The 15,408-nt window shown below is 32.4% G+C and overlaps 1 protein-coding gene across 1 annotated transcript; it reads left to right on the forward strand.

Moving 5' to 3' along the window:
• Window positions 1-3,296: 3,296 nt before the first annotated feature.
• LOC147392472 (9-cis-epoxycarotenoid dioxygenase NCED2, chloroplastic-like) lies at window positions 3,297-5,685 on the forward strand. The gene has a single exon (XM_086458292.1). The coding sequence runs from the start codon at window positions 3,436-3,438 to the stop codon at window positions 5,251-5,253; it is 1,818 nt and encodes a 605-aa protein (XP_086314418.1). The 5' UTR covers window positions 3,297-3,435; the 3' UTR covers window positions 5,254-5,685.
• The last annotated feature ends 9,723 nt before the right edge of the window (window positions 5,686-15,408 follow it).

A 15,408-nucleotide genomic window follows, 5' to 3' on the forward strand; every position in this document is an offset into this window, starting at 1 on the left:
GAAATGATGCGATAGGAAAAAGTTTCTTGAGAATGTAATCTTTTTTTTGGATCCCTTTGGCTCTCCTCCCTTTTTAGGATTGTGTTTTGTAAGCTTTTCCTTTTTTTTAATAGAGTCGGCAGGGGACCCACATAAGTCCCCAATTACCGTCAAGAAAAGAAAGAAAAGAAAATCAAAACTTTCTCAAACGAATTATTTTCTGGCAATCAAAAATATTTCAATAAATTTTTTAATCATTTTAAGACATTTAATGTATGAAGGATCGATGTTTTGTTCTAGTCTCAATCAAAATCAGAATATTCCATCAAAACACTCTATAATGACTCTAAACTTTTAAATCATGAAAAATCCCATTGGAGACTGTCGTACAAACCCCGAGAAAAGAACAAATATCATGAGAAATCTAAGAATTCACTCTTAAAATTTCTTATATATGCAAATTTAGCTTTATCTGATGAAGAAAAGTATAAGAAAGTGACAACAATAATGTTACATTTATGAAATTAGATAAAAATTTCATAAGACATTAAATTTATTTAGCTTCAAATCAATGTCACCTATCAGAAGATCTTGATAAGGAACAAGGAATTGGGGTTAAGATTCCCTATCACTATATTAGTGGTCGCGAGCACAACATTTCATCAAATATCCAATCAGTATTTAATATCGTCAATTCCACGTTATTTTTTTGCACAAATAATTAATATAAAGGAATTTCTGGTTTTGATTTCATATAAAAAAGATATTATTTATTTCCTAATTATTTTTAATTATCTCTTCGAATTAATTTAAATTTATAATTTTGTATATATATATATATATATATATATATATAGGGTAGCGATTAATGGCAAACTTTTTAGCAAACTTTTGGCAAACCATTTTTCAAAATATGAGTTAGAGGTTTTGGAACGGGCTGATTTTTGGTGAGGATGATCTCTACGGTGAGGAGATCATCCTCACCAAAAATCAGCCCATTCCAACATCTCTAACTCATGTTTTGAAAAATGTTTTGCCAAAAAGTTGGCCATTGAACGCCCCCATATATATATATATATATAATTATGTAATTGAATCTACTTTATTGGATACGGATTTTTCTTGTTTAACAAGTGTGACTGAAAATCTTGAATGAGAAAGGCACATCTTTGATAGAGAGGTTTTGAGTTAATTGATGAGAAACCCTTTCCTTACTAAGATAGTGAGGGAAAAAAAATGCCTTATTAAGTCTCATCCTTTGCCAAAAACCTCGAGATGTGTGCAATAAGATATCAAGTTTTGTTACAAATCTCAAGGTCTTTTTAATTGTGGATGAGGCTTAGTAACAAATTTTTTTTTTTTGTCTCCTCAATATCTTATTGATCGGATTCTTAATTAAGAGAGTTACTATTGCCACACATATTTTTACTAACGCCACACCAACTGTGTGCAAATGGTTTTAGCGATTTACATAGGAGTTGGTGTGGCATTAGTAAGTAGCTAGCTCTCTTTGAGTGAATTAATTAAGCAAATGAGAGTAAGCGTGTGGGGATGGGTGATTTGACCAATGTGTACGTGTGCAAGCGTGTGGGGTGGTGATGTGACGTTGTTTTCATGCGGAAGGACCGGTAAAAACGGGCCACGTGGGTGACGGTTACGCTCAGAGGAAGGGACGCGGAGTGAGAGTGTTAGACCGAAAGGGACTATGGTCCTTTTAGCCCATTAAAAGACTAGTCAACTCAATTTTTAAATTTAAAAGTAAGCCGAATCGATTGGGTAATATGAATTCGTGAGTTGACTCAGTATGCAAGAAACTCAAATAAGGTTTAATTACAAAGTTTTCAGGTCTTAAACATTAATCCATACATCATATTTGCATAAATCCATATATCACATTTACGTAAATTAAAAAATAGGAATGCGGTGGAAATTTCCAACCCTCACCTTGAGGCACAACACCACCACGTTATTAAAATTTGAAGAAAAACATGTCTAAGCATTAATGTGATACTTGTCAAATAAACTCTTACGTCTATATCAAATTAAATTTATAATAATAATATTTTTCTCATAAAAATTTTTTTGATAAAATTTTGATTTTCTTTTTAATTTCTTCATATTTTAATAAAATAATGATGAATCCCTTAAATCCTGAGGGATTGGTTCAATGGCAATTTCAGATCAATAAGCAATTAATACATGTAGGTCGTGAATTTGATATCTAATATGAGCATTAATTCATTATCTAGTGTGTGATGTGTGGGTCTTACACATGTCTCGGGATTAGTCATTGGACAAGATCATGGTCTATGGATTAGCTAAAGCTCAGATATGGATCCAGTTCGCTCTCTACACGGATACCCATTTATTGTAAAGAAAAAAAAATGAATCGTTTGATTTTTCTTGTTATTTATGGAATTAGAATCTAGTTAGTAAGTTTCACCCGGATCCCAAGCACTCTTCTAAAGGAAAGATGCTTCATTGTCTTTGAACAAACGTTTGTGAGTCCTTAGCGTTAGCCTTGTACTTCCTCATCAATTTGTTTTCTTAAATCTTGCTTCCCAAGAGATCTTATGAATGTCCGGAGGGTAGGTCTCAGGACTATTATTAATCCACCTATTCTCAGGTGGAAAATGTATCTCTAGATTGATTGTGCGGCTTTCCTTAGCCATTAAATTACACCCACACAATTACCATCAGATTGAACGTTTAGGGGATCTTCAAAGATGTTTAGTTGAAAATATCATGACCTTCAATATTTATAACCATTTGTTTCTTGGATTCTCATATTCCATAATACCTTCACGTATTATTTTTACATGTTTGGGATACAATTTGTTCGACATGTCCCTCTTAACCTTTTAACTTACAAAAATTATTCAATTAGATGGATTACATGTGATCCAAGGAACCAACGTTTGCTATCTTGTCAAAGAATTGATGCTGGGGTTTGATCTGCCAGTTTTTAAGAATCTCGAGGGATACATAAACATGTTCATTTTTATCAGTTAATATTAAACAGATTTGAATCGACTTCCCACGTTTTATTAAAAAAAAAAAAAAATCAAATGGACCGAAGAAAAACCGATTCAAATATTAGGTAGAGAGAGTTATTATTGTGTGTGAAAGAGTGAAGGGAAGAGATAAACGGTGGATAGGTGGTCGTGTCACGCTCTCAAGCACCTGTGTCCCGCTTTCCCTTATTTTTAATTCTTACTTATGTCAAACCCTCCCACAAATACACCACGTGGTCTTCTCCTACGTGTCCCTGTGGACTCCTCCCACTCTCTATATATACCTGCTCTTCTCTAAAGTCCAAACCCACTGCTTCAACTCTCTCTCTCTCTCTCTCTCTCTATACAAAAATATTTCTTTCTTTCCTTCCTCCATTTCACTCTCACTCTACTGTGGAAAGAAAAAGAAAAAGAAAAAACAAAAGTTGCAGAAGAATTAAACATGGCTTGTTCGTCTAGTACATGGGTTAAACCTCATCCTTACTCTTCTTCCTCCTCATCTTCTTCTTCATCATTAATGGATTTGGGCTTCTGTAATTCCAAATCTATCACCTCAATAAAGCCCAACAGAAGAGCCCGTATCCATTCCTCTCTCCAATCTTCCCCTTCAGTCCTCCATTTCCCAAAGAATTCCTCCACTACTACCTATTCCCCTACTCTTCCTAAAGAAGACTGCATCAAACCCAAGTTGTCTCCATCAACTCCACACCCCAATTTGAATATCTTCCAAAAAGCTGCATCCATGGCTTTGGATGCCTTCGAAACTGCCTTAATAACCACTGAACGCCAACACCCACTCCCCAAAACCTCAGACCCATCTGTCCAAATTGCAGGAAACTTCGCACCAGTACCAGCGCAATCCGTTCGCCATAACCTCCCCATTAACGGCGTTATCCCCAATTGCATTCAAGGTGTCTACGTCCGTAACGGAGCTAACCCTCTGTTCGAACCAGTAGCTGGTCATCACTTCTTTGATGGTGATGGAATGGTTCATGCCGTTAGTATCAGTAACGGCTCTGCTAGTTACGCTTGCCGGTTTACAGAGACCCAACGGTTCGCTCAAGAGCGAGCCCTTGGTAAACCGGTTTTTCCTAAAGCCATAGGTGAGCTTCATGGGCACACTGGAATCGCTCGTCTTCTTCTCTTTTACGCTCGTGGGCTCTTCGGCTTAGTTGACCACAACCATGGAACCGGTGTCGCTAACGCTGGACTTGTTTACTTCAATCAACGACTCCTCGCTATGTCTGAAGATGATCTCCCTTACCAAGTTCGCGTGACGGGTTCAGGAGACCTTGAGACGATCGGTCGGTTCGATTTTGATGGTCAACTCCAGTCCGCCATGATAGCTCATCCAAAGCTTGACCCAGTTTCAGGAGATCTCTTCGCTTTAAGCTACGATGTAGTGCAGAAACCTTACCTCAAATACTTCAGTTTCTCTCCAAATGGGAAAAAATCTCCAGATGTTGAGATTCCTCTCGCAGAGCCAACCATGATGCACGATTTCGCCATTACAGAGCGATTCGTGGTGATCCCGGATCAACAAGTGGTGTTCAAGCTTCAAGAGATGATTCGTGGCGGATCCCCTGTTATTTACGATAAGAAGAAGACATCTCGATTCGGAATCCTCGAAAAAACGGCTAAAAGTGCTTCTGGAATCAAATGGGTCGAAGCGCCCGATTGCTTCTGCTTCCACCTCTGGAACGCTTGGGAAGAACCAGAATCCGATGAAATCGTTGTAATCGGATCCTGCATGACACCACCCGATTCGATATTCAACGAATGTGACGAAGGTCTCGAAAGCGTTCTTTCAGAGATTCGACTCAACTTGAAGACAGGTGAGTCGACTCGCCGACCCATTATCCCTGAATCAAACCAACTGAATTTAGAAGCAGGGATGGTGAACCGTAACCGGCTTGGGAGGAAAACCCGGTTCGCGTATCTCGCGATTGCTGAGCCATGGCCAAAGGTATCGGGTATTGCTAAGGTGGATCTTGAAACAGGGGAAGTAGAGAAGTTCATGTATGGTGACCGTCGATTTGGTGGAGAACCATTTTTCGTTCCTAGAGATACGAATTCGGAGAGAGAAGATGATGGGTATATAATGGCTTTCATGCACGACGAGAAGACATCAAAATCAGAGCTTTTGATCATTAACGCCATTGATTTACAGTTAGAAGCTTCAGTTAAGCTGCCTTCGAGGGTCCCATATGGTTTCCATGGAACATTTATCGATTCCAAGGAATTAGAGAAGCAAGCTTAGTTGGTACACCGTAGTGGTTGGTCCTCATCGACTTTATGGTCATAGTCTTGATGTTGGTAGTGAAGGAGGAGATTTTACCAGAGAGATGCAGGAGTTCGTCCCCGGAGTCTCCTCCTCAGTTTTTTTTTTTTTTTTTTTACCCTTAAAAGTAAAAAATGTTAAAAAAGAAAATTCCCATTTTGGGGTTTTTCTTTTTTTTTTTTTTAAACTTGGGCCTTGGGGTTTATATGTGTGTGAAAGAGGGAGAGAGAGAGAAAGACAGTTTGTAGCTTTTGATGTAGTTAGAAATCGAGCTCAGCTGGTTCTTCTTTTTCTCCGTTTAGTATTTGTGGTCTGTACAAGTGTGGGAAGATCTCATGAGTTCTTTCTCTTTGTTTGTATAAATGAAAATTTCACTCTTTATTGGCCATAAATCCAATCTCTTTATTCAAATCGATGCTACATGCACCTTGACTACGATCTTCTTCTCTTATGTGCTAATGAAATTAGGGAAAATTATTTAAAAGGACCCTCATGGCGGGAATTTTTGTTTTTTTTTTTTAAATAGTCGGCATTTAATGATTATATATATATATATATATATATATATATATATATATATTTATAATTGAGTATCCCTGCACACAAAATCAGGCTCAGGCTCATATCTGGATTTTGCTGCAACGCTCACACATCACATGCACTAGATAAGTGAGGGTGCTCTTTCATGGGTGGTTCTTGAGGAATTAATACTCTTATTAGGTATTGAACTCATGACCTATGGGCATTAATCGTTTATCAGTCTGAAATTGCCATTTAGAAAATTTCTCATCTGTACTCTGGACTTTGTCTCATGTTTATAATGTCTTTGAAATATTCAAATTTTAATTTTTTCATCTACTTCACTTGGGTTTTCCAATGACGATTATAATCATTTCTAACCATTTTTTTTATCATTAATGATGAATGAAGAATGATATTCTCTTAATTTTTAACATTATGATGTTTTTTTTTAATTATTTCGATGCTTCATTAAAAAAAATGAAAGATGAAGTTGAGATTCTAATTTTTTTGATAATTATATCGTAACTTTTAATTTGTAATTATGATATATGCCTTATGGGTATTTCGAGGAGATTTACCAAATATCAAAGTTGAAAAAAGAAAAATGAAAATTTTGGTTCACATTATATTGTCGAGTTCACCACTTTTTATTGTCTAGTTCAACATTTAATTGTTGTCGAGTTTGATAATATTTTCATTAAAAAAAATCCATTGAACTCAACATTGTAAATGTGATAGAGATTTTTTTTTTAGTTCAATATTGGATAAATCTCTTCGAAATACACAAATCATAGTTGCAAATAAAAAATTATAATATAATCACAAAAAATAAAAATAAAAAAATTAGAATTTCAATTTCGTTCTTTATTTTCTTTATAAGTTGTAAAAAAAAAATTACATCTAAATATTCAAAATTAAGAGAATATCTTCTTCATTCATCATTCATGATCAAAGATCGTTAAAAATGATCAAAGATCGTTAAAAATGATCGCAATCTCCATTGAAAAACCTAACTATCTGAAAAAGATGACATTATAAACGTCAGATGAGGTCTGGGACTATTAAGAAAAGATTTTTTTTTTTTCAAATGAACTATTAAGAAGCCGCCCAAAAGTTAGTGACTATATAGAAAAAAATCCCTCCACCAAAGTCCCTTAAGTAATTTTTCCAGGAAACTATGAAAGTTGACCTAAATGCTCAAATCAAAATTGAACTAAATGCCCATGTTAGAAAAATCCAACACCTTCAAGTTCTTCAACTTTTATAGTAAATTATTTTTAAATATATTCAACCTTACCTCCAATCCTTTTATCGATAATTTTTTTCATCTACTTGAACACATTCGAATTTGTTTAATACCCAAAAAATCTTGCCTATCTTGACGTTAAAATTGGAGATCGATAAAGAATTTTACCCCCAAGATGAAGATGATTTGTTTTAGAAAGAAAAATTAAGGCCTTTTTGACTATAAAAAGGTTTTGGTTAAAATGATGGCATAGAAATTATTTTTCACAAGGTATTCAAAATATTCACACAAATTGGAGGTATGTCTAAAGGAAAATGTTAAATTAACATTAAGATACACATCAATTCTCACATTGCTGACATGGATATATGCATGAAATCATAGAAACTTTTCATCATGATACGAGTGAAAAGCATCTATGGTTATGTGTGTACCTCCACATCAACAATGTGAGAATTGATGTACATTTCAACTCTTAAATAAATCACCTAATAAATAAGAGTCTAGCTGGAGTAACATTGAGATGTACATCGTGGGGACATTTTTGACATGGATCTCACGAAAAACATCTATGGTTTTGACATGCATCAATGTCAGAAATGTCCCTTACGATGTACATTTTAATGTTACTTCAGCATTATCTAATAAATAATTACACAAATTAGGATTTGCAATATTAATGATACTTTAGCTTTGGTTTGCGGTACTTTTTAAAATATTCACATTTTTGTTGAGAGTGACACTTTTTAAAATAAAGAGCTTTTATTGTGACTAACTTTTGCAAAATGCGTGTTAATCCTTTGTGATTTACATATGAATTGGAGTGGCATTAGCAAAATTTTGTGTGCCAATAAAATCTCTCTTACAATATTTACTTGTTTAACCATTTAAAATACAAACATTAACAAGTTTTTTTTTAATACTTGGGATTCCTCCTTGGAGATAACACGAGTAATTCAAAGAAAAGACTTCTACCGAATTTTGAAGCGGGATGGATGTTTCAAAGTTTTTTCCTCCAAACTTTATTTTCTTATAATAAAAAAATGTTTTATATTTTTTTTATAAAAAATACCCTCACATACTTATTTTCAAACATGATTTTTAAACTTGTCCAATACTGAGACGTATCACTCGAGTTAACTCGGTATCAGAGCTGAACGAGACCAACTCACAAAGTCATTTTTTGATTGAGTTTTATATCTCACATTCAATTTTTTGAATTATCTCACGAGATGTCTCAAATGTATCGGAAAACTCATTCAAGACAATTCGATATCGGAGGTGAACGAGACAAGTCACGAGATAGAATTTAAAAACCATGTTTTCAATGTGTATTTAATGCATATTAAGGGACCCATGTTAAAAAAAAAAAACATATTAATTTCATGGGTCTTGTTAACATGTGCACGTGCTATAAACTCACTTTGGAAATTGGAATCTGAAGATATTTTGGTAAAATATAATTTTTTTTAAGGGTATTTTTTATACAAATTCAATTGTTAAAAGTGTATTTATTGCGCCTAATGGCACAAGTTAACAAAATCCAAATTTCATTTATCTAACAAATTCCAAAATAGCCACCGACCGTTTAATCCACTTATGTAAGATATTTGTCTGATAAGAAAACCCCCTCTTACGAAACGTAAAACGCGACAAACAATTATTTGAAAATAAGACACGTGTGATGATCTTAGAGGCTAAGAAAAGTCTAGATATTTAACTACTACGGTACGCATTATTACACTATTTAACACTGTTTTGTGTTTCAATTTCATCATGACTTGAAATAAAAGCAAGTCTTGATCTTGGACTGTTAAGACTTATATGTGAGAGAGAGAGAGAGAGAGACGTTGTTGTCGGTTGTTTGGGAACTACATGCTTCCCTCACTTTTCTTATTTTGCCGCACAATCAATTTCGTCCATTACTTTTATAAGTGAGAAATTTTAAAAAATAAACATATAGGCAAACAATTGTCCCACAACTTTGTAATTTTGTCCTAGGTTCTAAAATAAAATATCACATTTGTTGAATGTTGATCGAGATTCTTTAATGCTATCTTACTTAATTTTGAAATTCTATTTTCCATGAAATTTATTTATTTTTGGGATCATTTCATATGATTTTGGATTAGAATTATGATTTCCTCTCATTTTGAATCTTCTTTTCTTTTTCTTTTTTAATACAATTTTTCATTCACATGCTACGAATGACTACGACAATAGTACTCTCTTTTTTATTCTTTGTTTATATGATTTTATAGTGCAAAAAATTAAAGCTTGGATTTGATTACTACACCCTGTAGTATCAAATTAGACAAAATATAAAATGAGAACTAGAGGTCTTGTAAAAATCTACAAAGATGTTGAAGAAAATCCATTTGGTAACTATTTCATTTTTATTTTCTTGTGGATTTGAGTTTTCATACTGGGTTGTTGATTATCAAACTTATATGGATTAATTATTTTTAATTTTAATTTTCTTTATTCGATGATATGAGATTTATTCCTCAAGAGTTGGGGAGTACATAATTTATTAAATGATTTCTTTTGTAATTACACTATGATTTTAATAATGGGAGGGGGTCTCTTTAACCATAACTTACCCATCAAAAAATATATATATAGGGTCAAGATTCGTAGACAACGTTTTGTCTTATATGACAAAATAATTTTGGATTGGGCTGAGTTTTTGTAAGGATGATCTCTATGGTGAGTAGATCATCCTCACAAAAAATCAGTTGATTCTAAAACCTCTAACCTTATGAAAAGTGGTTACAAACTAATGGTTAAAATGAACGGTTTATGATTCTTTAACTTGTAAATTGGGGTTAGAAATTTCAAAATGAACTGATTTTTTACAAGAATGGTCCCCTCACCATAGATCATCCTCACAAAAAATTAGTTCAATCCGAATTGTTTTTCCCATATAAGACAAAACATGTTATCTAGAATGTTGTTTACGGATCCTTACCCATATACATATACATATGTATATATATATATATATATATATATATATATATATATATATATATATATATATATATATATATATTTCTTTTATTAATCATAAATGAGTTAATAATTAATAAGTAAATATGGGTTTTGAATGTAAAATTATGGTATTCATAATCACTTACTTTAACTAACTTAAATATATATATAAGGGAATGCTAAAGTCCAAGATCTCAAGAGGACATTAGTATTGTTAATTAAATTTATTTTTCAATAATATCAATTTCATTTTGTCTTTTAATGAAAAAGATAAGGATATGTTGATCTTTTATATAATAAATACTAAGGTTATTTTAATTTTTTTGATTTAAATATTTTTTGTAGTAAATATTTGAGTAATCAACGCCAACATAATAAATGCATAAGTGCTGATTTTGTAACTCAACCTAACAGGGTAAACTCACTAACATGACAGGTGCAAGAATCATAAGTTTTTTTCTTGGGGATGTGTAGCTATGTATCTAAAGGGAAAAAATCTACGATTCTTATAGGGTACATGTCAATTGAGTTTTTGAATTACCCTTTCAAGTTGAGTTAAAAAATCATTACACTAAATGCATTTATTAAGGGCAAAATAAATGTATTTTATTATATAAAAGTATAACATACCTTTATCTTTTTCACTAAAACATAAAATGGGGAGGGGTATTAATGAAAAATAAATGTGGTGGACAATGATAATATCTCAATGAGGTCTTTGACATTAGCATTCCTCATATATCTATATAATAAAATGCAGTTGAGTTGGTACAATTGTGAGGCGTACCTTTGTGTGGGACCTACTTTAATTATCTTTTTTTTTTTGCTCTTTAACATTATTTTCATTTCTCTAACTTTATCTATTTTAATAATTGTACACACTTCAATTTGAATGGACTCCACTTGAAAAGAGTTTAAAAAGACATATTTTTATAAACTTCAAAATTTAAAAAAAAATTTCAAATTAAAAATCCTAAGATTCTTAATAGTCCTATGGACTCGTAATAAAGTTTATCTAAAATTCATCATCTTCTCAACTTATCATCATTCTAACCCTCTTTTAAAAAGCTTACCAAAACCTTAATCCATCAAAACCAAACCCAAATTCTTTTTTGATTTTACATTCATTCAAATTCCATTACTAACCTAATCAAGCTCAATTCAACCCTTTAGCTTAATAGACCTAAATCAATTTTAATGCAATCCAACCTAAATTACTATAAGTTTAAGTCTAAACCCCTTACTCAAATCCAAAATCATATCTATGATTACAATTAATTATCATAAAAATCAATGATCATCAATAAGAAACACATGTCACCCCACAACTAACCTTTTAAAAGGAATCATTCTCATCATCTCCATCATTATACCTACACCTCATGTCATAAACTTACTCCCATCATTTTTTCCAAACCCTTATCACAAGCAATCCCCGTATCATTTCTCTTTAATTAACTCACCCAACTCATACAACTTTGTACCATTTTGCCATGTATCACAATATCTTTCATCCTCCTAAATTAAAAAATACTTACCTCCATTATGAAACCATTCTTTCAACCAACACCCACACCTCTACAACCACCTACTTCAATATTATTTTTTTCTCTTTTATCCCCTTAATCCAATGGTGGATGTTTGTGTCGTAAGCACAGGTAAACTCCAATATATAGAGACATTAGCATTGTCCAATACTTTTTTTATTTTTTTAATAATGCCCCTCCTCGTTTTATCTTCTAGTTAAAAAGATAAGATTATGTTAGTCTTTTACATCATAAATACTTGTTTACATCATAAATGCTCTGAACATTTTAGTATTTTGATTTAAAAGTCTTTGTTTTAGTAAATGCTTTGACGATAATATTAACATAATAAATATATTTGTTGTATAAAAGATTAATATATTCTTGTATTTTTCATTAAAAGATAAAATAATGAGAGATATAATTGAAAGAAAAAAAAAGAATTTTTTTTATCATAACAGGATCGGTGTTTATTCCCAAAATGTATTTATTACACTTTTAAGAAATCCTATATATTACATTCCGTCATACATTGAAATGCACAAGCCATGGCAATAATTACTACAGTTACTGAACAAAAACGAGTTTCCATGGTGATGGATGCTAGTCAGATGGTGCATGTCATGGGTTGAAAACATTTACCAACGCAAATGTTTTTTCCATTCCACAAATCCCATCATTCCTCACTAACAAAGGTCACTTGCACAAAAGTCCACCGACCACTACTACATCATCGACATCGACATCTCTCTCTCTCTCTCTCTCTCGACTTTTTGTTAGGTTAGGTAAAGAAGGATTGATGACATGATCATCAACCCATGAATTGTGGGAAGAAGAGATTTTGTTTTTTAATATGTGGGTCAAATACCATCCTCTTATTTTTGTGGCTCATGATTATAAGTTTATAATAGAAAGAAAAAAAAGGACAAAGTGAAAGCAACAGGAGATGGATTTTTCAACCGTTACAATGTGGGTAATTTAATTCTACAATATTAAGGACATTTATACAAGCTCACCACTACACCTATTTATTATATTAATTTAAGTTAATCTTTTTTTTTTTTTCTTTTTTCAGGTGAAGGTGAGCCACAAATGTGGCTCATTTGATATTAATACATCTTTTAATCACCTATAATTATGCAAATAATAATTGTCGAAAAAGATCTAGAATGCCATCTTCTTTGAGATTTGCATTTAGGAATCGCGAATCCTTAATGAGAAACATATAATTACACACATTAGTGACAATCTGAGTTGAGAGAGATTTTTTTAAAAATAATTAAATCTTTAAAGGCTAAATATATAAGATCACACAAGATTAATTCTTAACAAGCTTGGTTAATTTCAATCTTGAACTAATTCTATACTTCTATTGTTGGACGAAATGAAAGCTGCGCCCGTCTTTTAATCTATTTTTAACTAATTTGATTTCAAAAATATAAATCAGACAAGTAAGAATTGAATAAGTTTTGGGACCAATATCTGTAGATCCAAAAATGTGGACCACACACACTCGACAAGCAAGGTTAAAAAACACATGGCCAACATCGATCGATTTTGACTGACCCCACCTATTTGATTCCCAATTATACTCAAAATATAATTGAAAAAAAATTAAAATAATAATCAACCATTTGATGCGTTAGTAAAGGACAAGGCCATATACTGACTTGTTTTTCACGAGACACAAACTTGACAACATGAAATCTAAACTCGTTTTTTTTTTTTTTTTTGTTTAATAACATTTGCTCGAATTTGAGAAGTTTTGATTTATTATTGACTCAGTGATTTAAATGCATGTCTGTCGAGATGGGCTGATACTTTAATGGTAGAAAATTGAAGAGAGACAAAAGGGAAGACATATTTGTGGAGGCCAAGGAATCATAATCTTTCTTCTTTTTTTTATTTTTCCAACTCACATAATGACATCCCCCCACCTTGAGATTACTGAGTTGCTATGTTGTCAGCAAACTGAGACTTATAGGAAATCTACATCTCTTTCTTTATTATTATATTATCATTCTCACAAATAACTGATTAACTTTATTTTAGCTCATTAATGTGAACTAAAATGAGATTTTATTCCCTATGAAACACATGTTATCTTGATATAATTATACTTTTGGGAGATTCAAAGATCAGAACATCCACCTCAAAATCTGATTAAAAAAATTGAGATAATTTTGATGATTCGTTGACGATAATATCAAATAATTGTCATGTCAATCTCATTGATTACAAAAATTGTCACGATTAAATTGAATCAAGAGAAAATCTCTAAGATAAAAAAAACTTATCAATTCTAATTGGATAGATTATTAGAATATTGAATCTGGCTTTGAGCCTTAATATATATATATATTTGTTAATATAACCTTGTCAATAAGGAGTTAAAAGGTGGAGAAGATTCCTCGGGGCCACCCACAATGGTGCAATCTCACTTACCCGGTGCGTGTGATGTGCGAGCATTGCACGTTCCCTAGATGTTAAGAAAACATGTGCAATCGAAAAAAAAAAAAAATTTTGAAAAAATTAAACAAAAGATGCAATCACATAAAGAAAACACATAGATTTTACGTGGTTCCTTTAGATTGAGGTACATTCATGAATCACACCGATTCTACTATAAAGAAAAATTTATAGTTACAAATTACACATTTTCACCAAAACAAGAAATATAAATATTTTAGGAAATCTAATTAGAATTTTTACATAACATTAATGAAATTATGAAAATATCTGAAAAAATTCTTTTAGGGGCATGACCCTGAATCCCTCTCAAACATCCCAACAAGTTTGACTAGCGTAAAAGCGTGTCTTGATTTATAGTACCTCCTTATTGATCAGTACGATCAGGCTCTACAACCACGACACGGGGAGAGGGACCCATATGCCCCTGGCTCTTCCGGTCCCCATAATTAGACGTAAGTTCGGACACTCCCATCATAAAATAAAATAAAATGTCGGAGAAGAAGGCAGAGAGATTTTGACAGTATACGGCACGTATCAAGACTGTAAGGATTTTGAAACTATAAAAACTGGTACATTAAATATGTCAGAAGGATTCATTAATTAAATAGATTAAATACCTTATCTATTTTAAACTTGTAATTCCATCAAATTCCACAATTGGGTTCAGAAATAAGACAGCAGTTTCTTTCAATTCTTTACCCACACAAGACAACAATGTTGTCAAAGTTTGTCTTCCCAACTTCAAAATTACCATTCACATATTTTAGATAATAGTCCAACTCTTCCCTCCTTCCTACCATAAATTAAAATCACATGAAACCCACGTGAAACACATTAAATCTGACAATAAAATCCACAGTTATGTCAAAGAGAGGGTTCTATAGAAGGCGGCGAGGCCGAACAAAATTCAAATTCAGCAAAGTTGGTATTTCTTCTCGACCAAATGCTTTAATTTTAATTTTATGAGGTACAATTTGTGCTTACATGTGGTCCTTGCCCATGCTACAAAGGAAAGAAGAAAGAAAGAAAGAAAAATTATCACCATGGGGTCTTTGAAATATATGGACCATGACGAACCCCGTGATGCAATCTCCCTCCATGTAATATTTTATTGTTTATGTAGGTAAACCACTTCTTATTTTCAATCTAAACGTCATCAAGTCTCTTAGTTAAAATACTAATAATCTAAGGTAGATTATACTGTCATACCAACATTTTTTTATTTATTTAACACAATAAATAATGAAATTCAAGATGGGGTGTAGATAATAATTGTTTTTTCTTACTAAGCACACCCCTTAATATCCATTTATTCTTCTTCTCCAAAGAAACTCTTTGGATTTCTACCTAAGAGAAGTCTTTTATATATATATA

Source organism: Akebia trifoliata, chromosome 11 (assembly GCF_017979445.1).
Source record: "Akebia trifoliata isolate Shusen 1 chromosome 11, ASM1797944v1, whole genome shotgun sequence".
Lineage (NCBI taxonomy): Eukaryota > Viridiplantae > Streptophyta > Magnoliopsida > Ranunculales > Lardizabalaceae > Akebia > Akebia trifoliata.

Excerpts from the sequence above, each read along its gene's own strand:
- LOC147392472 (XM_086458292.1), top strand. The coding sequence starts at position 3,436 with ATGGCTTGTTCGTCTAGTACATGGGTTAAACCTCATCCTTACTCTTCT.